Source organism: Oncorhynchus kisutch, linkage group LG17 (genome assembly GCF_002021735.2).
Source record: "Oncorhynchus kisutch isolate 150728-3 linkage group LG17, Okis_V2, whole genome shotgun sequence".
NCBI lineage: Eukaryota > Metazoa > Chordata > Actinopteri > Salmoniformes > Salmonidae > Oncorhynchus > Oncorhynchus kisutch.
This window is the reverse complement of record NC_034190.2, coordinates 6,050,960-6,073,310: the sequence shown is the minus strand read 5'-3', so window position 1 is coordinate 6,073,310 and position 22,351 is coordinate 6,050,960. Positions and strand designations below refer to the sequence as shown.

The 22,351-nt window shown below is 45.7% G+C and overlaps 1 protein-coding gene across 4 annotated transcripts in view; it reads right to left on the bottom strand.

The window, feature by feature from the left end:
• Positions 1-9,927: 9,927 nt before the first annotated feature.
• Positions 9,928-22,351, bottom strand: part of LOC109885716 (homeobox-containing protein 1) — a 32,580-nt gene continuing 20,156 nt past the window's right edge. For 3 of the 4 annotated variants that reach the window (XM_031795032.1, XM_031795033.1, XM_031795034.1), the window contains 4 exons: positions 19,171-19,253; positions 18,865-18,960; positions 17,935-18,053; positions 9,928-17,559 (listed from right to left, as the gene is read on the bottom strand). In XM_031795032.1, coding sequence (XP_031650892.1) covers positions 17,413-17,559; positions 17,935-18,053; positions 18,865-18,960; positions 19,171-19,253 — 445 coding nt within the window. In that variant the 3' untranslated portion in view covers positions 9,928-17,412. The remainder of the gene's footprint in view (positions 17,560-17,934; positions 18,054-18,864; positions 18,961-19,170; positions 19,254-22,351) is intronic. The other variant, XR_004203830.1, reaches the window with a different exon arrangement.

Sequence of the window (22,351 nt, the reverse complement as noted above, 5' to 3'; positions counted from 1 at the left end):
GTTGAGTTTGAGCTCTATAGAATGATAAAATGTGTGGAGATGCTTCAGGAGATATGGTGTGTTGGGAGGGGCTGTCTGTATAGTTGGGGAAGGTGTTCCAGGAGATATGGTGTGTTGGGGGGGGGGCTGTCTGTATAGTTGGGGAAGATGCTTCAGGAGATATGGTGTGTTGGGGGGCTGTCTGTATAGTTGGGGAAGGTGTTTCAGGAGATATGGTGTGTGTTGGGGGGGCTGTCTGTATAGTTGGGGAAGATGCTTCAGGAGATATGGTGTGTTGGGGGGGCTGTCTGTATAGTTGGGGAAGGTGTTTCAGGAGATATGGTGTGTTGGGGGGGGCTGTCTGTATAGCTGGGGAAGGTGTTTCAGGAGATATGGTGTGTTGGGGGGCCTGTCTGTATAGTTGGGGAAGGTGCTTCAGGAGATATGGTGTGTTGGGGGGGCTGTCTGTATAGCTGGGGAAGGTGTTTCTGGAGATATGGTGTGTTGGGGGGGCTGTCTGTATTGCTGGGGAAGGTGCTTCAGGAGATATGGTGTGTTGGGAGGGGCTGTCTGTATAGTTGGGGAAGGTGTTTCAGGAGATATGGTGTGTTGGGGGAGCTGTCTGTATAGTTGGGGAAGGTGTTTCAGGAGATATGGTGTGTTGGGGGAGCTGTCTGTATAGTTGGGGATGATGTTTTGGATATACGGTTGTAGAAGTGGTGTGTTGGGGGAGCTGTCTGTATAGTTGGGGAAGATGCTTCAGGAGATATGGTGTGTTGGGGGAGCTGTCTGTATAGTTGGGGAAGGTGTTTCAGGAGATATGGTGTGTTGGGGGAGCTGTCTGTATAGTTGGGGATGATGTTTTGGATATACGGTTGTAGAAGTGGTGTGTTGGGGGAGCTGTCTGTATAGTTGGGGAAGATGCTTCAGGAGATATGGTGTGTTGGGGGAGCTGTCTGTATAGTTGGGGAAGGTGTTTCAGGAGATATGGTGTGTTGGGGGAGCTGTCTGTATAGCTGGGGAAGGTGTTTCAGGAGATATGGTGTGTTGGGGGAGCTGTCTGTATAGTTGGGGAAGGTGTTTCAGGAGATATGGTGTGTTGGAGGAGCTGTCTGTATAGTTGGGGAAGGTGTTCCAGGAGATATGGTGTGTTGGGGGAGCTGTCTGTATAGTTGGGGAAGGTGTTCCAGGAGATATGGTGTGTTGGGGGAGCTGTCTGTATAGTTGGGGAAGGTGTTTCAGGAGATATGGTGTGTTGGGGGAGCTGTCTGTATAGTTGGGGAAGGTGTTCCAGGAGATATGGTGTGTTGGAGGGGCTGTCTGTATAGCTGGGGAAGGTGTTTCAGGAGATATGGTGTGTTGGGGGGGCTGTCTGTATAGCTGGGGAAGGTGTTTCAGGAGATATGGTGTGTTGGGGGGGCTGTCTGTATTGCTGGGGAAGGTGCTTCAGGAGATATGGTGTGTTGGGAGGGGCTGTCTGTATAGTTGGGGAAGGTGTTTCAGGAGATATGGTGTGTTGGGGGAGCTGTCTGTATAGTTGGGGAAGGTGTTTCAGGAGATATGGTGTGTTGGGGGAGCTGTCTGTATAGTTGGGGATGATGTTTTGGATATACGGTTGTAGAAGTGGTGTGTTGGGGGAGCTGTCTGTATATTTGGGGAAGATGCTTCAGGAGATATGGTGTGTTGGGGGAGCTGTCTGTATAGTTGGGGAAGGTGTTTCAGGAGATATGGTGTGTTGGGGGAGCTGTCTGTATAGCTGGGGAAGGTGTTTCAGGAGATATGGTGTGTTGGGGGAGCTGTCTGTATAGTTGGGGAAGGTGTTTCAGGAGATATGGTGTGTTGGAGGAGCTGTCTGTATAGTTGGGGAAGGTGTTCCAGGAGATATGGTGTGTTGGGGGAGCTGTCTGTATAGCTGGGGAAGGTGCTTCAGGAGATATGGTGTGTTGGGGGAGCTGTCTGTATAGTTGGGGAAGATGCTTCAGGAGATATGGTGTGTTGGGGGGGGGGGGCTGTCTGTATAGCTGGGGAAGGTGTTTCAGGAGATATGGTGTGTTGGGGGGGGGCTGTCTGTATAGTTGGGGAAGGTGTTTCAGGAGATATGGTGTGTTGGGGGAGCTGTCTGTATAGTTGGGGAAGGTGTTTCAGGAGATATGGTGTGTTGGGGGGGGCTGTCTGTATAGCTGGGGAAGGTGTTTCAGGAGATATGGTGTGTTGGGGGGGCTGTCTGTATAGCTGGGGAAGGTGTTTCAGGAGATATGGTGTGTTGGGGGAGCTGTCTGTATAGTTGGGGAAGGTGTTTCAGGAGATATGGTGTGTTGGGGGGGGGGTGTCTGTATAGTTGGGGAAGGTGTTTCAGGAGATATGGTGTGCTGGGGGAGCTGTCTGTATAGTTGGGGAAGGTGTTTCAGGAGATATGGTGTGTTGGGGGAGCTGTCTGTATAGTTGGGGAAGGTGTTTCAGGAGATATGGTGTGTTGGGGGGGGGCTGTCTGTATAGTTGGGGAAGGTGTTTCAGGAGATATGGTGTGTTGGGGGAGCTGTCTGTATAGTTGGGGAAGGTGTTTCAGGAGATATGGTGTGTTGGGGGAGCTGTCTGTATAGTTGGGGAAGGTGTTTCAGGAGATATGGTGTGTTGGGGGAGCTGTCTGTATAGTTGGGGAAGGTGTTTCAGGAGATATGGTGTGTTGGGGGAGCTGTCTGTATAGTTGGGGAAGGTGTTTCAGGAGATATGGTGTGTTGGGGGGGGGCTGTCTGTATAGCTGGGGAAGGTGTTTCAGGAGATATGGTGTGTTGGGGGGGGCTGTCTGTATAGTTGGGGAAGGTGTTCCAGGAGATATGGTGTGTTGGGGGGGGCTGTCTGTATAGTTGGGGAAGGTGTTTCAGGAGATATGGTGTGTTGGGGGGGGCTGTCTGTATAGCTGGGGAAGGTGTTTCAGGAGATATGGTGTGTTGGGGGAGCTGTCTGTATAGTTGGGGAAGGTGTTTCAGGAGATATGGTGTGTTGGGGGGGGCTGTCTGTATAGTTGGGGAAGGTGTTTCAGGAGATATGGTGTGTTGGGGGAGCTGTCTGTATAGTTGGGGAAGGTGTTTCAGGAGATATGGTGTGTTGGGGGGGGCTGTCTGTATAGTTGGGGAAGGTGTTTCAGGAGATATGGTGTGTTGGGGGGGGCTGTCTGTATAGTTGGGGAAGGTGTTTCAGGAGATATGGTGTGTTGGGGGGCTGTCTGTATAGCTGGGGAAGGTGCTTCAGGAGATATGGTGTGTTGGGGGGGGCTGTCTGTATAGTTGGGGATGGTGTTTCAGGAGATATGGTGTGTTGGGGGAGCTGTCTGTATAGCTGGGGAAGGTGTTTCAGGAGATATGGTGTGTTGGGGGGGCTGTCTGTATAGTTGGGGAAGGTGTTTCAGGAGATATGGTGTGTTGGGGGAGCTGTCTGTATAGTTGGGGAAGGTGTTTCAGGAGATATGGTGTGTTGGGGGAGCTGTCTGTATAGTTGGGGAAGGTGTTTTGGATATACGGTTGTAGAAGTGGTGTGTTGGGGGAGCTGTCTGTATAGTTGGGGAAGGTGTTTTGGATATACGGTTGTAGAAGTGGTGTGTTGGGGGAGCTGTCTGTATAGTTGGGGAAGGTGTTTTGGATATACGGTTGTAGAAGTGGTGTGTTGGGGGAGCTGTCTGTATAGTTGGGGAAGGTGTTTCAGGAGATATGGTGTGTTGGGGGAGCTGTCTGTATAGTTGGGGAAGGTGTTTTGGATATACGGTTGTAGAAGTGGTGTGTTGGGGGAGCTGTCTGTATAGCTGGGGAAGGTGTTTCAGGAGATATGGTGTGTTGGGGGAGCTGTCTGTATAGTTGGGGAAGGTGTTTCAGGAGATATGGTGTGTTGGGGGGGCTGTCTGTATAGTTGGGGAAGGTGTTTCAGGAGATATGGTGTGTTGGGGGAGCTGTCTGTATAGTTGGGGAAGGTGTTTCAGGAGATATGGTGTGTTGGGGGGGCTGTCTGTATAGCTGGGGAAGGTGTTTCAGGAGATATGGTGTGTTGGGGGGGCTGTCTGTATAGTTGGGGAAGGTGTTTCAGGAGATATGGTGTGTTGGGGGAGCTGTCTGTATAGTTGGGGAAGGTGTTTCAGGAGATATGGTGTGTTGGGGGAGCTGTCTGTATAGTTGGGGAAGGTGTTTCAGGAGATATGGTGTGTTGGGGGGGGGCTGTCTGTATAGCTGGGGAAGGTGCTTCAGGAGATATGGTGTGTTGGGGGAGCTGTCTGTATAGTTGGGGATGATGTTTTGGATATACGGTTGTAGAAGTTTTGGGTATTGCTTTTTATTTTTTATACATTTTTATTTGATTTCACCTTTATTTAACCAGTTGAGGCCAGTTGAGAACACCTTTATTTAACCAGGTAGGCCAGTTGAGAACACCTTTATTTAACCAGTTGAGGCCAGTTGAGAACACCTTTATTTAACCAGGTAGGCTAGTTGAGAACACCTTTATTTAACCAGGTAGGCCAGTTGAGAACACCTTTATTTAACCAGGTAGGCTAGTTGAGAACACCTTTATTTAACCAGGTAGGCCAGTTGAGAACACCTTTATTTAACCAGTTGAGGCCAGTTGAGAACACCTTTATTTAACCAGTTGAGGCCAGTTGAGAACAAGTTCTCATTTACAACTGCGACCTGGCCAAGATAAAGCAAAAGCAGTTCGACACAAACAACAACAACACAGAGTTACACATGGAATAAACAAGTGTACAGTCAATAACACAATAGAAAAAAAAGAAAGTCTATATACAGTGTGTACAAATGGTGTGAGGAGCTAAGGCAATAAATAGGCCACAGGAGAGAATAATTACAATTTAGCAATGTGATGTTGTTTTGTATCATGTGGTAGATGGAAAGGTGAGTATGATAAATATATGCAGTACAGGATATATTTTGGTGTTTTACTTTTAAGGGGAGGGGGGGATGGTGAGTTTTTGATGAAATGAGAAACTTTCATTAAAGAAAGTCCAAGAAAGAGAGAGAGAGCCTCTATCTCTCCATTAACAGAGTTGACCTCTATTCAACACCTCTCCATTAACAGAGTTGACCTCTATTCAACACCTCTCCATTAACAGAGTTGACCTCTATTCAACACCTCTCCATTAACAGAGTTGACCTCTATTCAACACCTCTCCATTAACAGAGTTGACCTCTATTCAACACCTCTCCATTAACAGAGTTGACCTCTATTCAACACCTCTCCATTAACAGAGTTGACCTCTATTCAACACCTCTCCATTAACAGAGTTGACCTCTATTCAACACCTCTCCATTAACAGAGTTGACCTCTATTCAACACCTCTCCATTAACAGAGTTGACCTCTATTCAACACCTCTCCATTAACAGAGTTGACCTCTATTCAACACCATCCACCAATAGAGTTGATCTCTATTCAACACCCTCAACCAATAGAGTTGACCTCTATTCAACACACTCAACCAATAGAGTTGACCTCTATTCAACACCATCCACCAATAGAGTTGACCTCTATTCAACACCCTCCATTAATAGAGTTGATCTCTATTCAACACCCTCCACCAATAGAGTTGATCTCTATTCAACACCCTCAACCAATAGAGTTGACCTCTATTCAACACCCTCAACCAATAGAGTTGATCTCTATTCAACACCTCTCCATTAATATAGTTGATCTCTATTCAACACCCTCAACCAATAGAGTTGATCTCTATTCAACTCCCTCCATTAACAGAGTTGACCTCTATTCAACACCATCCACCAATAGAGTTGATCTCTATTCAACACCCTCACCAGAGGAAAGAGTCTGGCTGAGTTGTCTGATCCTCACAGGTGGGAATAATGTCCCTCTACTCCTTCACCTACCCCCTGATACGTGTCCAGACTCCTTCTATAGCACCACAGAGATCCTGTTCTTCCTGCACTCCCGGAGAATATCCTTACCAGATGTACTCCATTTGCTGGAAGGTGATAAAGCAGTCCCCTTGAAAAGCCACTTCCAAAACCTCCCTCCTGAATTGAACACAGGTCTCAGGTCTATGGGGTAGAGTAGTAAAGGGCTAATGCTATGTTTTAACCATTTTTAAAATGATTTTTTAAAATATACTTAAAGGGGTCCTAAAATTAAAAATCTAATTGATACATGATCCATGTAGGACCTTAAACCAATTCCATATATCAGCTTAGAACCCCTTTCAGCTTTTGGATGAGTTCATGACAAATGAGCCATCGTTATCATCTGTCATCATCTTCAATGTTATCTTCCTGTAATATCCATCCTACAATAAGATACTGGGCTACAGCTATTTCACTGCAACCTCCATCTCAGGATTTTAATGGACACACCACCATGACAGCCCCAAGTCAAACCAGCAACATCAAGATGCAATCCTTTTACCACCACAACTCTGATCAGTGTTTACAACTACCACCATCACCACCACCATCACCCACTACCACCATCATTCTACCATCACCACCACCACCCACTACCACCATCATTCCACCATCACCACCCACTACCACCATCATTCTACCATCACCACCACCACCCACTACCACCATCATTCCACCATCTCCACCCACTACCACCATCATTCTACCATCACCACCACCATCACCACCCACTCCCACCATCATTCTACCATCACCACCACCACCCACTACCACCATCATTCCACCATCACCACCCACTACCACCATCATTCTACCATCACCACCACCACCCACTACCACCATCATTCTACCATCACCACCCACTACCACCATCATTCTACCATCACCACCACCACCCACTACCACCATCATTCCACCATCACCACCCACTACCACCATCATTCCACCATCACCACCCACTACCACCATCATTCTACCATCACCACCACCATCATTCCACCATCACCACCCACTACCACCATCATTCTACCATCACCACCACCACCCACTACCACCATCATTCTACCATCACCACCACCACCCACTACCACCATCATTCCACCATCACCACCCACTACCACCATCATTCCACCATCACCACCCACTACCACCATCATTCTACCATCACCGCCACCACCCACTACCACCATCACCACCCACTACCACCACCACCCACTACCACCACCAACACCACCAACCACCATGGTAACCACCTATCATGACCACCCACCCCCACCCACCACTGCCACCCACCATCATTCCACCATCACCACCCACTACCACCACCACCCACTACCACCACCAACCACCACCCACCATGGTAACCACCTATCATGACCACCCACCCACTCCCACCCACCACTACCACCCATCACCCACCACTGTCACCCACCCACCATCACCACCATCACCCACCACCATCATTCCACCCTCACCACCCACTACCACCACCAACACCACCACCTACCATGGTAACCACCTATCATGACCACCCACTCCCACCCACCACTACCACCCATCACCACCACCCACCACTGTCACCCACCCACCATCACCACCCACTACCACCATCATTCCACCATCACCACCCACTACCACCATCATTCTACCATCACCGCCACCACCCACTACCACCATCACCACCCACTACCACCACCAACCACCATGGTAACCACCTATCATGACCACCCACCCCCACCCACCACTGCCACCCACCATCACCACCCAAAACCCCCACCCACTACCACCACCACCCACTACCACCACCAACCACCACCCACCATGGTAACCACCTATCATGACCACCTACCCACTCCCACCCACCACTACCACCCATCACCACCACCCACCATCACCACCATCACCCACCACCCTCACCACCAACACCACCACCCACCATGGTAACCACCTATCATGACCACCCACTCCCACCCACCACTACCACCAACCATCACCACCAACCACCGTAACCACCCACCCACCATCACGCATCACCACCATCACCCACTGTCATACCGCTCAGGAAGGAGATGCGTTCGCTTTGGCGCGAAAAAATAAAACGAGTCCTGTATCGACATAAACTGAAAGGCCGCTCAGCAAGAGGACATTTCTCCAAAAAGTATGCTCTTTGTCCCCATGTGCAGTTGCAAACCGTAGTCTGGCTTTTTTATGGCGGTTCTGTGGCTTCTTCCTTTCTGAGTGGCCTTTCAGGTTATGTTGATACAGGACTCGTTTTATTACTTTTCGCACCAAAGTACTTTCATCTCTAGGAGACAGAACGCGTCTCCTTCCTGAGCGGTATGACAGCTGCGTGATCCCATGGTGTTTATACTTGTGTACTATTAATTGTACAGATGAACGTGGTACCTTCAGGCATTTGGAATTTTTTTCTGAGGTCTTGGCTGATTTCTTTTGATTTTCCCATGATGTCAAGCAAAGAGCCACTGAGGTTGAAGTTAGGCCTTGAAATACATCCACAAGTACACCTCCAATTGACTCAAATTATGTAAATTAGCCTATCAGAAGCTTCTAAATCCATGACATTTTCTGCAATTTTCCAAGCTGTTTAAAGGCACAGTCAACTTAGTGTATGTAAACTTCTGACCCACTGGAATTGTGATACAGTGAATTATAAATGAAATAATCTGTCTGTTAATAATTGTTGGAAGAAATTACTTGTGTCATGCACAAAGTAGATGTCCTAACTGACTTGCAAAAACTATAGTTTGTTAATTAACAAGAAAAATGTTGGAGTGGTTGAAAAACAAATTTTAATGACTTGAACCTAAGTAAACTTCCAACTTCAACTGTATAAATTAGGGCCAATTGAATGTATTTATGTTTTATATTTCTATTGATTTCCACTGTATAAGAAAGCTTCCAACCCCTTGAATCTTTACACATTTTGTTACATTACAGCCTTATTCTAAAATGGATTCGTTATTTTTCCCCTTCATCAATCTACTCACAATTCCCCATTATTCTGGCTACACTTTTTGACGTGAATTAGACGTAGTTGGCAAGCAAGGGATAAAAACGTTGCCAGTATGTCAATGGTACAGTCAGAGCAAACGACTGGGTTGCGTCCACAGATACAGAACAACAAGACTGAATGACTGGGTCACGTCCATAGATACAGAACAGTCAGAGCGAACGACTGGGCGCGTCCCATAGATACAGAACAGTCCTAGCGAACGACTGGGTCGCGTCCATAGATACAGAACAGTCAGAGCGAACGACTGGGTCGCGTCCATAGATACAGAACAGTCAGAGCGAACGACTGGGTTGCGTCCATAGATACAGAACAAAAAGACTGAACGACTGGGTTGCGTCCATAGATACAGAACAAAAAGACTGAATGACTGGGTCGCGTCCATAGATACAGAACAAAAAGACTGAATGACTGGGTCGCGTCCATAGATACAGAACAAAAAGACTGAACGACTGGGTCGCGTCCATAGATACAGAACAAAAAGACTGAACGACTGGGTCGTGTCTCTGGCAACCAAACCAATAGAACGAACGACCAAACAGCTTGGGCAGCAACCCTAGATTTGTGTTGGGACTTGAAATGGTATGAATAAATTCATCAAAATATGTTTTTTTTTTAAATGAAAATATGTCAATCATATCTTGTGGATGGATGAAAATTAAAATATGTCAATCATTATCTGAATATGTTGGTAACCCGTTGTATAAAAGTGATAATGACCTTGAAGCCGGTGTTTAGAGGATATATTGTCACGTTTGCTGGCCCGAGACGATATATTCTCCAAACACAGGCTTCTCTGGCATTATCACTTAAATGATCTACTGTAATTTATTTAGGCAGCTGTCTTGTTTACTATAGAATGGCTGAAGTGTTATTATTTGAACTTGTTTTCATGTTTCATTTGACAAGATTCATGTTCATTTGGACATTTTGTTTTAAAACATTTCACATGGTTCTCATTTTATTTTCCTGTGTATCCCGGGGTTGAAAACAACAGACATCTGAAACAGTTGACATGGGAAATAATCACATTGCTTTACTGGCTTTGTAGGTTTTCATTTTATTTTAACACACATTTCGGACATTTTTTGTATATTAACTTCCATGTACGAAGATATTTAATGAATAAAGGTACCATTTGTATATTTGTTATGATACGGGATTTGTATCATAGGTGAAATAATTAATTAATTGTAAATATTGCTTAATTACAGGCAAGACAATATTAGTCAACAATTATTCAGTGGAATGGGTAAGAAGGCTAATGCCTCAACTTCCTGGGACAAGATCAGTCAAGTGTATCAAAATGTTTTTTTTAAATAAATACTCCTCTGGGAACACATTGTACATACATGTTGTTGTATATCTTTTGCCCAAATTCAATAGGAATCTGTAATGTAAGTAAAATACACAACTAGCCAATACAGTTTTTATTTTTGAGGATTCAGTTCATTTGTATGGCAAAGAGGGACTTTGCTATTAATTGCAATTCATCTGATCACTCTTCATAACATTCTGGAGTATATGCAAATTTCCATCATACAAACTGAGGCAGCAGACTTTGTGAAAATTAATATTTATTTGTCATTCTCAAAACTTTTGGCCACGACTGTAGTCATGTCATGGGTACACCTGTTCCTCACGCATCAACAGATGACATCATGTAGTCACGTCATGGGTACACCTGTTCCTCACGCATCAACAGATGACATCATGTAGTCACATCATGGGTACACCTGTTCCTCACGCATCAACAGATGACATCATGTAGTCACGTCATGGGTACACCTGTTCCTCACGCATCAACAGATGACATCATGTAGTCACGTCATGGGTACACCTGTTCCTCACGCATCAACAGATGACATCATGTAGTCACGTCATGGGTACACCTGTTCCTCACGCATCAACAGATGACATCATGTAGTCACATCATGGCTTCACCTGTTCCTCACGCATCAACAGATGACATCATGTAGTCACGTCATGGGTACACCTGTTCCTCACGCATCAACAGATGACATCATGTAGTCACGTCATGGGTTCACCTGTTCCTCACGCATCAACAGATGACATCATGTAGTCACATCATGGGTACACCTGTTCCTCACGCATCAACAGATGACATCATGTAGTCACGTCATGGGTACACCTGTTCCTCACGCATCAACAGATGACATCATGTAGTCACGTCATGGGTACACCTGTTCCTCACGCATCAACAGATGACATCATGTAGTCACATCATGGCTTCACCTGTTCCTCACGCATCAACAGATGACATCATGTAGTCACGTCATGGGTACACCTGTTCCTCACGCATCAACAGATGACATCATGTAGTCACGTCATGGGTTCACCTGTTCCTCACGCATCAACAGATGACATCATGTAGTCACATCATGGGTACACCTGTTCCTCACGCATCAACAGATGACATCATGTAGTCACGTCATGGGTACACCTGTTCCTCACGCATCAACAGATGACATCATGTAGTCACGTCATGGGTACACCTGTTCCTCACGCATCAACAGATGACATCATGTAGTCACGTCATGGGTTCACCTGTTCCTCACGCATCAACAGATGACATCATGTAGTCACGTCATGGGTTCACCTGTTCCTCACGCATCAACAGATGACATCATGGGTTCACCTGTTCCTCAAAAGGAAATCCTGCAGGTGACCTGCAGGATGCTATGACCTCATCATGTCTGAAATATAATACTAGATAGTCATTCACTGTCTATTAAGTCATTTTTTCTAAATATCTCATATGACAACACTTTGGCAAAAGCCAATCTCTCCCGCTCCAGAATTGAAGGATTCCTGCTGTTGAAGTTTTGTAACAGGGCCCTTTACTGCAGCCTGTCTGAAACCAGACAACATATCACAAGGAGTCAGACAGAGCTCAGGAAACAAACGTAATGAGTGTCTGACTTGGCTTTAGCAAAGGCAATAGTCTCCCTAGAGTCTAGACCAGGGTTGTCCAACACATTCCCTAGAGTCTAGACCAGGGTTGTCTAATTCATTCCCTAGTCTAGACCAGGGTTGTCCAATTCATTCCCTAGAGTCTAGACCAGGGTTGTCCTACTCATTCCCTAGAGTCTAGACCAGGGTTGTCCTACTCATTCCCTAGAGTCTAGACCAGGGTTGTCCTACTCATTCCCTAGAGTCTAGACCAGGGTTGTCCAATTCATTCCCTAGAGTCTAGACCAGGGTTGTCCAATTCATTCCCTAGAGTCTAGACCAGGGTTGTCCAATTCATTCCCTAGAGTCTAGACCAGGGTTGTCCAATTCATTCCCTAGAGTCTAGACCAGGGTTGTCCAATTCATTCCCTAGAGTCTAGACCAGGGTTGTCCAATTCATTCCCTAGAGTCTAGACCAGGGTTGTCCAATCCATTCCCTGGAGTCTAGACCGGGGTTGTCCAACTCATTCCCTAGAGTCTAGACCAGGGTTGTCCAATTCATTCCCTAGAGTCTAGATCAGGGTTGTCCAATTCATTCCCTAGAGTCTAGACCAGGGTTGTCCAATTCATTCCCTAGAGTCTAGACCAGGGTTGTCCAATTCATTCCCTAGAGTCTAGACCAGGGTTGTCCAATTCATTCCCTAGAGTCTAGACCAGGGTTGTCCAATTCATTCCCTAGAGTCTAGACCAGGGTTGTCCAATTCATTCCCTAGAGTCTAGACCAGGGTTGTCCAACTCATTCCCTAGAGTCTAGACCAGGGTTGTCCAATCCATTCCCTAGAGTCTAGACCAGGGTTGTCCAATCCATTCCCTAGAGTCTAGACCAGGGTTGTCCAATCCATTCCCTAGAGTCTAGACCAGGGTTGTCCAATCCATTCCCTAGAGTCTAGACCAGGGTTGTTCAATCCATTCCCTAGTCTAGACCAGGGTTGTCCAATCCATTCCCTAGAGTCTAGACCAGGGTTGTCCAACTCATTCCCTAGAGTCTAGACCAGGGTTGTCCAATTCATTCCCTAGAGTCTAGACCAGGGTTGTTCTTAAATCAGGGTTTCTAAAACTCAAGGAGTGCACATGTTTGTTTTTTGCCTTTTTACTACACAGCTGATTCAAATAATCAACCAATCATCAAGCTTTGATCATTTGAATCAGCTGTGTAGTGTTAAAGCAACAAAAAAAACATGCGGCTCCTGGGGTTCCTGAGGACCGAGTTTGGGAAACTGCCCTAACTAATCAGTGACTGTAAGTGATCAATCAAGTACAAGTGACGAGTTCAAACCTGAAGACACTCCGCTCTCCAAAGAATGAGTTGGACACCTAATGATATAATAATGGGAACTATGGTAACAATGTTTACCGACACAGGAATGATACTGTACTGATATACACATGGTATATAAAATGACCTTACAAGGTCAGTCTGATGAAAGCAAACAACACTAAAGTTTGTTTATATATATATATATGTGTGTTTTATTTCTTTTTGTCAGGTAAAAGCAGAGGGAAGAAGTGTTTTAGTCTGCGACAGCATGCAGCTTTAGGGGTCCTGTCTGTCCGTACTGAGAGCCTGAGGTAGAAGTTGCCCTTAACCACAGATCTAGGATCAGATTCTTCTCTATCAAACAAAACTGTAAGTCTCGGGAAATCCCAGACCTGGGGCAACACTGTTAATGTGGGAGGCAACTCGTCTGCCTAGAGACAAGTCAAAACCTTAACCATTAGGGAGGAAGACCAAACTGACTTCAGATCATTCTCTAGTCAACTTCAACCCCATCCTACTCAGTTGGACTGGGTTAGCAGTATGATTTACTTTCCCTGAAACCCCAGTTGGGAGGATTGCCCGATTATACCTCATATTTCCAACCAGGATTTCTGGAAAACACAGGAAAAGTTATTGGAATTGTGCAACCCTAACACCAACCCTCTTATAATCCGGTCTACATAGCGCTATCATAACAATCACAGGTCTTATAGACAGTCATAACTAGTCGTGTGTACGACCACTGACTTAACAGCCTACTGTCATGACACAAACCCCGATTTGAGGTCAGCTACTTGACTAGAGTTACTGTAGATATTGGAGGTCAGCTACTTGGCTAGAGTTACTGTAGATATTGAGGTCAGCTACTTGGCTAGAGTTACTGTAGATATTGAGGTCAGCTACTTGGCTAGAGTTACTGTAGATATTGAGGTCAGTTACTTGGCTAGAGTAACTGTAGATATTGAGGTCAGCTACTTGGCTAGAGTTACTGTAGATATTGGAGGTCAGCTACTTGGCTAGAGTTACTGTAGATATTGGAGGTCAGCTACTTGGCTAGTTACTGTAGATATTGGAGGTCAGCTACTTGGCTAGAGTTACTGTAGATATTGGAGGTCATCTACTTGGCTAGAGCTACTGTAGATGTTGGAGGTCAGCTACTTGGCTAGAGTTACTGTAGATATTGGAGGTCAGCTACTTGGCTAGAGTTACTGTAGATATTGGAGGTCATCTACTTGGCTAGAGCTACTGTAGATGTTGGAGGTCAGTTACTCGGCTAGAGTTACTATGGATATTGTAGCAACCAACGCTCAGCGACCTCTTCAAAGTTTTACCATCTCTTGGCGTAACGGTGTTGGGTTGACAGTCGTTGGACCTGGGCTTGAATCCCGGGTTGGGGCTAACCCCCTGAAATCACTACAATTGGCTATACCAAGCTAACGAGCTGACCTAAACAGTGGTATGTGCCATAACGGGGGGGGGGGGGGGGTAACATAAGCTGTATGTTTACTGGTTCCTATATGAGCAGGTCTACCTCACCGCTCGTCTCAACCGTGGCATAGCTTTGTCATTAGGAGGTGAAATGGTGGTGGCCCCAACTAGGGTGGGTCGACCCGCAGGAATGCGGCGTGGTGCATTTCATGACCATGTAGGTAGGGCACAGGTGTCAAACTGATTCCACGGAGGGCCGAGTGGCTGCGTTTTTAACCGCTCCTACCTTGTACTTGATTGAGGAATTAAGGTCACTGATTAGTAAGGAACTCCCCTCACCTGGTTGTCTAGGTCTTAGTAAGGAACCCCCTCACCTGGTTGTCTAGGTCTCAGTAAGGAACCCCCCTCACCTGGTTGTCTAGGTCTCAGTAAGGAACCCCCCTCACCTGGTTGTCTAGATCTCAGTAAGGAACTCTCCTCACCTGGTTGTCTAGGTCTCAGTAAGGAACTCCCCTCACCTGGTTGTCTAGGTCTTAGTAAGGAACTCCCCTCACCTGGTTGTCTAGGTCTCAGTAAGGAACTCCCCTCACCTGGTTGTCTAGGTCTCAGTAAGGAACTCCCCTCACCTGGTTGTCTAGGTCTCAGTAAGGAACTCCCCTCACCTGGTTGTCTAGGTCTTAGTAAGGAACTCCCCTCACCTGGTTGTCTAGGTCTCAGTAAGGAACCCCCCTCACCTGGTTGTCTAGGTCTCAGTAAGGAACCCCCCTCACCTGCTTGTCTAGGTCTCAGTAAGGAACTCCCCTCACCTGGTTGTCCAGGTCTCAGTAAGGAACTCCCCTCACCTGGTTGTCTAGGTCTCAGTAAGGAACTCCCCTCACCTGGTTGTCCAGGTCTCAGTAAGGAACTCCCCTCACCTGGTTGTCTAGGTCTCAGTAAGGAACTCCCCTCACCTGGTTGTCCAGGTCTCAGTAAGGAACTCCCCTCACCTGGTTGTCCAGGTCTCAGTAAGGAACTCCCCTCACCTGGTTGTCTAGGTCTCAGTAAGGAACCCCCCTACTAAAGATCATTTGAATCAGCTGTGTAGCGTTTGAGCAAAAACCAACACACGCACCCCTTGGAGTCCCAAGGACCAAGTTTGGGAAACACTGCACTAGGTCCTCCATGGAATGAGTTTGACACCCCTGATCTTAGGGCTGAATCCTAACTTTTTATTCATTCATCCTTCATTTAACCAGGGAAGTCTCAATGGAACTTTTTACTTTTAAGTGAGCCCTGGACTTGGGGTCGGTCTGTGCACTTTACTTGCATATTCAGGCATATCTCTCCCCCATTGACTTCAATGCATGATTTAGGCAGAGGTCACAGAGTTCGGTATGTGTATCAAAAGTTACGATTCAGCCCTGTGAGTATAATGACAACCAGCGAGACCTTGGGCTAGGGGAGAACTGTAAATACCATATGCGAAATAAAGTGCTCCCCAAACACTCTCCATTTAAATTTAAAACCAGAAGCTTTCATGTTCATTTATAGTCATGCTTGTAACATTATCAGCTAGCAATCTTTTTTTTTAATGACCAGGAGCACACAGCTGACATCCAATGAACATGAAAGCACATTGAAGTTCTTCTACTTGGGACTATCTGAACTAAAAGGAATTGAGCAGGAAAGGCGGCTTTCAGTCACTCAGTACATATATAATGAGCTTATTCTAGAAGAAGGTGCTGTTTATAACACAGATACATTTTTACAAGTCATGATTAACAACTTTAATAATAATAATGATAATAATGTGGCCTAGAAGATCTCTTTTTATTTTTTAAAACCCAAACCAGACTAGAGTTTTGAGTAGCTTCTCGTTGGGTTCGGCGGACTAGTGGTTCATGCCGATAAGAGAAAAAGGGACATGAGTAACTCATTATTATTAGTTTTGCTACTTATGCATAATAAAATGTTCATTTGTGATCAAATCAACATTTGTTGAGGAAAGACGACCGTAAGGAAGCGTAATAAATGAAACGCCGTGTTAGTTTGGCTTGCTGACATTACAACGAAGATAGAATACAGATGCTTTTTGTTGTTGTCGCAGAAACAGTCAACATATGATATGAAACATTCCTTTTGAACGAAGCTTATTAGAGAGAGAGAGAAACGTGATGATTCGTCATCATCCACCATCTTTGGGTTTACCTGAGATTCCATTTGTCCCTCAGGGTTGGACTCTTAATAACACTGACCCGGACTACTTGATTGATTGATCCCAAAGTCTAACAAGTTTACTAAGATCGGGTCAAAGACATTCAAGCTAGCAGAGAAGGCTGATATTACACTTATCGTCACACCAAAAGTTCAACTCGCCTCGACCAAACACGCCCGTCTTCACCTCATCATCAAAACACACCTGACCTGCAGGTTCAAAACATTCAGTTCCCACTCCAGTCCATTATTACGCAACCACTCGTCAAAACCTTTCCAAAAAAAAATATAATAATATAAAAGTAAGTAGCAAAGAAAACTTTAAAAGTCTGTTGAGCTTCTAGAGGATTTAACCACTTAGACCCCTATTCTTTATAAGGAGTCTTCTTTCGTTTAAGACCGTCTTGGAATGCACTACATGGAGAGATAGAGATAAATATTGACGTTACTAATAAAGCATGATTACTGTATAGACACAGTGGCCTCCCTACCACTAGAGGCACCGAGAGCTATAGCACCCTTTTTAACAATTAACGCACTGACTTGTCATAACCCCTGAAGACATTCAGAGCATCTATTATTAATATATATATATATATTTTTAATATGCCGTTATATATTCAAATCCACGCTCTCCCATTGGTCACTCCTCGTCCACTGTCTCTCTCTTCGATTCGTCAGCTTTCTGTTCCAGAACCTGAGAGGTGGGGATTGGAGGTGGAAGGACCTCGACGGCAGCCAATGAGGAGGTGTCTTGTAGATCAAGGTCCTTCCCGGAAGATATCTCTTCCTGGAAAAGGAAAAAGATGAGATATTATTGGTCTCACGCTGACCAGACAGTCCGCGTTACGTGTCCCGCAAAATAAAATGTAAACATACATGTTACTCATTTCATCCAAACAGCTCACACGCTTGCACTACAAGTCCCGCCTCTCCCATCTCCTCATTGGTTTTTAGGAGCATATACCCACGTGGGTGATTGAAAGATGAACTGAGGTCCACACTCCAGTCCAGTCCAGTCAGTGGCTGTAATGCAAGCTAGCTAAATGTCCATGAATGAGTGGTTTGGTATTAAAATCCCTGACTGAATTGTTGATTCACTGACTCACCTGCTCTATGAATCATTGATTCACCTACTCTATGAATTGTTGATTCACTGACTTACCTGCTCTATGAATCGTTGATTCACTTGCTCTGTGAAGTCCTGTGGTTCCAACTCCTCCCCGTTGGATTGACAGCTCGGGCTTGGAACCTCGATACCATGACTCTCCAAGATGGCTGCCTCTGACGAGGAGAAGGCGAGAGGGAAAAGGGAGGAGAAAGAAAGCAGACAAAAAGGGTACAAACAGGGAAAGAGAAATGCTGTCCTTTATCCACTAGTATCAAGCTACGTGCAGCCCCTCTACCGGCAGCTGCGTGCAGCCCCTCTACCGGCAGCTGCGTGCAGCCCCTCTACCGGCAGCTGCGTGCAGCCCCTCTACCGGCAGCTGCGTGCAGCCCCTCTACCGGCAGCTGCGTGCAGCCCCTCTACCGGCAGCTGCGTGCAGCCCCTCTACCGGCAGCTGCGTGCAGCCCCTCTACCGGCAGCTGCGTGCAGCCCCTCTACCGGCAGCTGCGTGCAGCCCTCTACCGGCAGCTGCGTGCAGCCCCTCTACCGGCAGCTGCGTGCAGCCCCTCTACCGGCAGCTGCGTGCAGCCCTCTACCGGCAGCTGCGTGCAGCCCCTCTACCGGCAGCTACGTGCAGCCCCTCTACCGGCAGCTACGTGCAGCCCCTCTACCGGCAGCTACGTGCAGCCCCTCTACCGGCAGCTGCGTGCAGCCCCTCTACCGGCAGCTGCGTGCAGCCCCTCTACCGGCAGCTACGTGCAGCCCCTCTACCGGCAGCTACGTGCAGCCCCTCTACCGGCAGCTACGTGCAGCCCCTCTACCGGCAGCTACATCTCCTACATCTGAAAATAGATATTCCAGCTAGCCTATCAATGGCTAACGTTGAACTCTTATCATAGTGCCGATACCTATCCAATGGTTTCAGGTCTACCCGAGTGTGCCTGGGTGTTAGGGAAAAGGGGGTGTTTTGGTATCAGAGATTCTCACCTATATTAGCCCGCCTCTTCATCTCCTTCCGGCGGTTGGCGAACCAGTTGTACACTTTCAGAGCCGTGACACGCTCAAACTCGGACAGCTTGCATCCTGGGTAATAGTAGACAGAGGAGAGATGGACAAGTGAATAGGTGAAATTTGGTGAGCCTTTTTGAACATAGGACTTAATTGGTATTAAAATAACAAGTTGTTTAAAAAGGGGCATAAGAGAAAAGATAGGTATGAATTCATGATAATTGGGTTTAGAATAAAGACACTGGTTACAGGTGTGTGGATGGGCTGTGCTTGAACCAAACTGACCGGGTTTCTGGATGACTGAGTTGCAGGCGTTAGCGATCTCCTCTCTCTTCGCTTCATCAGGGTACTGGTTCTCCATGAAGAAACTGACAGACACAACAACCAGCCAATAAGAACAGTGTTAGACAAACCCCCCCCCCCCCACCCATGGCATTAACCAATCAGAAGCTACTACTGGCCGAAAATGCTACAAAGCTACTGGCCGAAAACGCTACAAAGCTACTGGCCGAAAACGCTACAAAGCTACTGGCCGAAAACGCTACAAAGCCAATGGTCGAAACGCTACAAAGCTAATGGTCGAAACACTACAAAGCTACTGGCCGAAACGCTACAAAGCTACTGGCCGAAACGCGACAAAGCTACAAAGCTACTGGAGCATCACTTTGAATGGAGTAAGGAAGGAGAAAACATCCAGCTAGATTAGCCTCACCCACTGCTATTAAAGTGATGCTCCAGAGGTTTGTATCGTTTCAGCCCGTAGTTTTGTATCGTTTCAGCCCGTAGTTTTGTATCGTTTCAGCCAGTAGTTTTGTATCGTTTCAGCCAGTAGTTTTGTATCGTTTCAGCCAGTAGTTTTGTATCGTTTCAGCCAGTAGTTTTGTATCGTTTCAGCCAGTAGTTTTGTATCGTTTCAGCCAGTAGTTTTGTATCGTTTCAGCCAGTAGTTTTGTATCGTTTCAGCCAGTAGTTTTGTATCGTTTCAGCCAGTAGTTTTGTATCGTTTCAGCCAGTAGTTTTGTATCGTTTCAGCCAGTAGTTTTGTATCGTTTCAGCCAGTAGTTTTGTATCGTTTCAGCCAGTAGTTCTGTATCGTTTCAGCCAGTAGTTCTGAAAGTAGTGCTCACGAGCTAAAACGGGTCCCTAAAAATTGTGTATTACATCATCTATTTCCTATGATGTTACATCTTGCAAAACATTTAAAAAAAAATTTAATGTGCAATTTGAATAGGTTACAAATCTGTAAGTGCTTAAAAAGATCCCTGACTGCATTGCTAACCAATCAGACACTCTCGTTGAAGTAGTACGGTAGATTAATGGGACACATTAGGTGGATTACATTCAGCACTGTTTACACTCTCCGTTTCTAGGCAATAAATAAAAACAAATCTCATTTTAAATAAACAAAGATTTATTGCACCACTTAATCCACCCTCCATCTTCCTCTTTTCCCTGTCTGAATAATAATAACTTCCCTTTACAAATAAACAGCAGGAGCACTTTACACCCCCCCCCCCCTCCCCGACTTCCTCCATCACACTAACCTACAGTATCGCCCTTCAGCGGGACTGGGAGTGTAACCTAGCCCATAAACAGAAGCAGCACTGCAGTGGCATTGCGTAATCCATAGAGCTATGTGACGGTGTGGCTGGTCTACGTGCCTGTTGTGTTCTCATTACTGAGAGTGACCTCTGCTTAGAAGCATCACAGGAAGCAGAGTCGACCGCATTCAGGGGGAAACAGTGCAACAAAAGATCATTCTTGTACTTAAGATGCACTTGGCTTTTTTATCAGTTAGAAATCCGTTATAAAAAAGAAAGTCCAGTTTCTAAATCAGATATGTCATAAAAAAAGGCATTGATGGTAAAACATCTCGTCATGACATCACCCACCACTAACATCAATAGACTCAACCACTAATAATTAGTGTAGGGGTAGAACAAAAGCCTGGACACCCCATAGCTCTCCAGGAAAAAGTTAGTTAACTACTGCAGTAATTATGATTAAAACCAGTTCTGGATCTCCCAACATGCATTTGTAACAAATTAAACAGGAATCTCAGCACGACCCCCCCCCATGTCCGAATACTGTGATATCTATGTTGACACAGATTCGTATTGAATAATTTTGCACGCCCAATTTTTCAGTTTTTGATTTGTTAAAAAAGTTTGAAATATCCAATAAATGTCATTCCACTTCATGATTGTGCCCCACTTGTTGTTGATTCTTCACAAAAAAATACAGTTTTATATCTTTATGTTTGAAGCCTGAAATGTGGCAAAAGGTCGCAAAGTTCAAGGGGCCGAATACTTTCGCAAGGCACTGTATTTAAGTGATAATGCCAGAGAAGCCTGTGTTTGGATGATATATCGTCTCGGGCCAGCAAACGTGACAACATATCCTCCAAACACCGGCTTCAAGGTCATTATCACTTTTATACAACGGGTTACCAACATATTCAGATAATGATTGACATATTTTCATAAAAAAACTAACATATTTTGATACATTTATTCATACCATTACATCCTTCCACAAGATAAAGTCCCAACACAAATCTAGGGTTGCTGCCCAAGCTGGCTGGTTGTTCGTTCTATTGGTTTGGTTGCCAGAGACACGACCCAGTCGTTCAGTCTTTTTGTTCTGTTTCTATGGACCCGACCCAGTCGTTCAGTCTTTTTGTTCTGTATCTATGGACGAGACCCAGTCGTTCAGTATCTATGGACGAGACCCAGTCGTTCAGTCTTTTTGTTCTGTATCTATGGACGAGACCCAGTCGTTCAGTCTTTTTGTTCTGTATCTATGGACGAGACCCAGTCGTTCAGTCTTTTTGTTCTGTATCTATGGACGAGACCCAGTCGTTCAGTCTTTTTGTTCTGTTTCTATGGACCCGACCCAGTCGTTCAGTCTTTTTGTTCTGTATCTATGGACGAGACCCAGTCGTTCAGTATCTATGGACGAGACCCAGTCGTTCAGTCTTTTTGTTCTGTATCTATGGACGAGACCCAGTCGTTCAGTCTTTTTGTTCTGTATCTATGGACGAGACCCAGTCGTTCAGTCTTTTTGTTCTGTATCTATGGACGAGACCCAGTCGTTCAGTCTTTTTGTTCTGTATCTATGGACGAGACCCAGTCGTTCGCTCTGAATGTTCCATTGACATACTGGCTGGCAACATTCTTATCCCTTGCTAGCTAGCCAACCAACTATGGCTAACTCAGTCACGTTGAACAGTGCAGACAGAATAACAGTAGCTGCATTTGTTTAAGCTGTTTTCTAGTGATATTTATATGAATACATCTATAATAATGCGCTAACGAGGTGTGATTTCACCTGGCGTAGAAAATGTGCTCTCTCATCAGGACACTGTTGTTCAGAGGAGCTAGCCAACAACACAGCTAACACAATCACTTCAAACTGAAGCTGGACACTGTTGTTCAGAGGAGCTAGCCAACAACACAGCTAACAC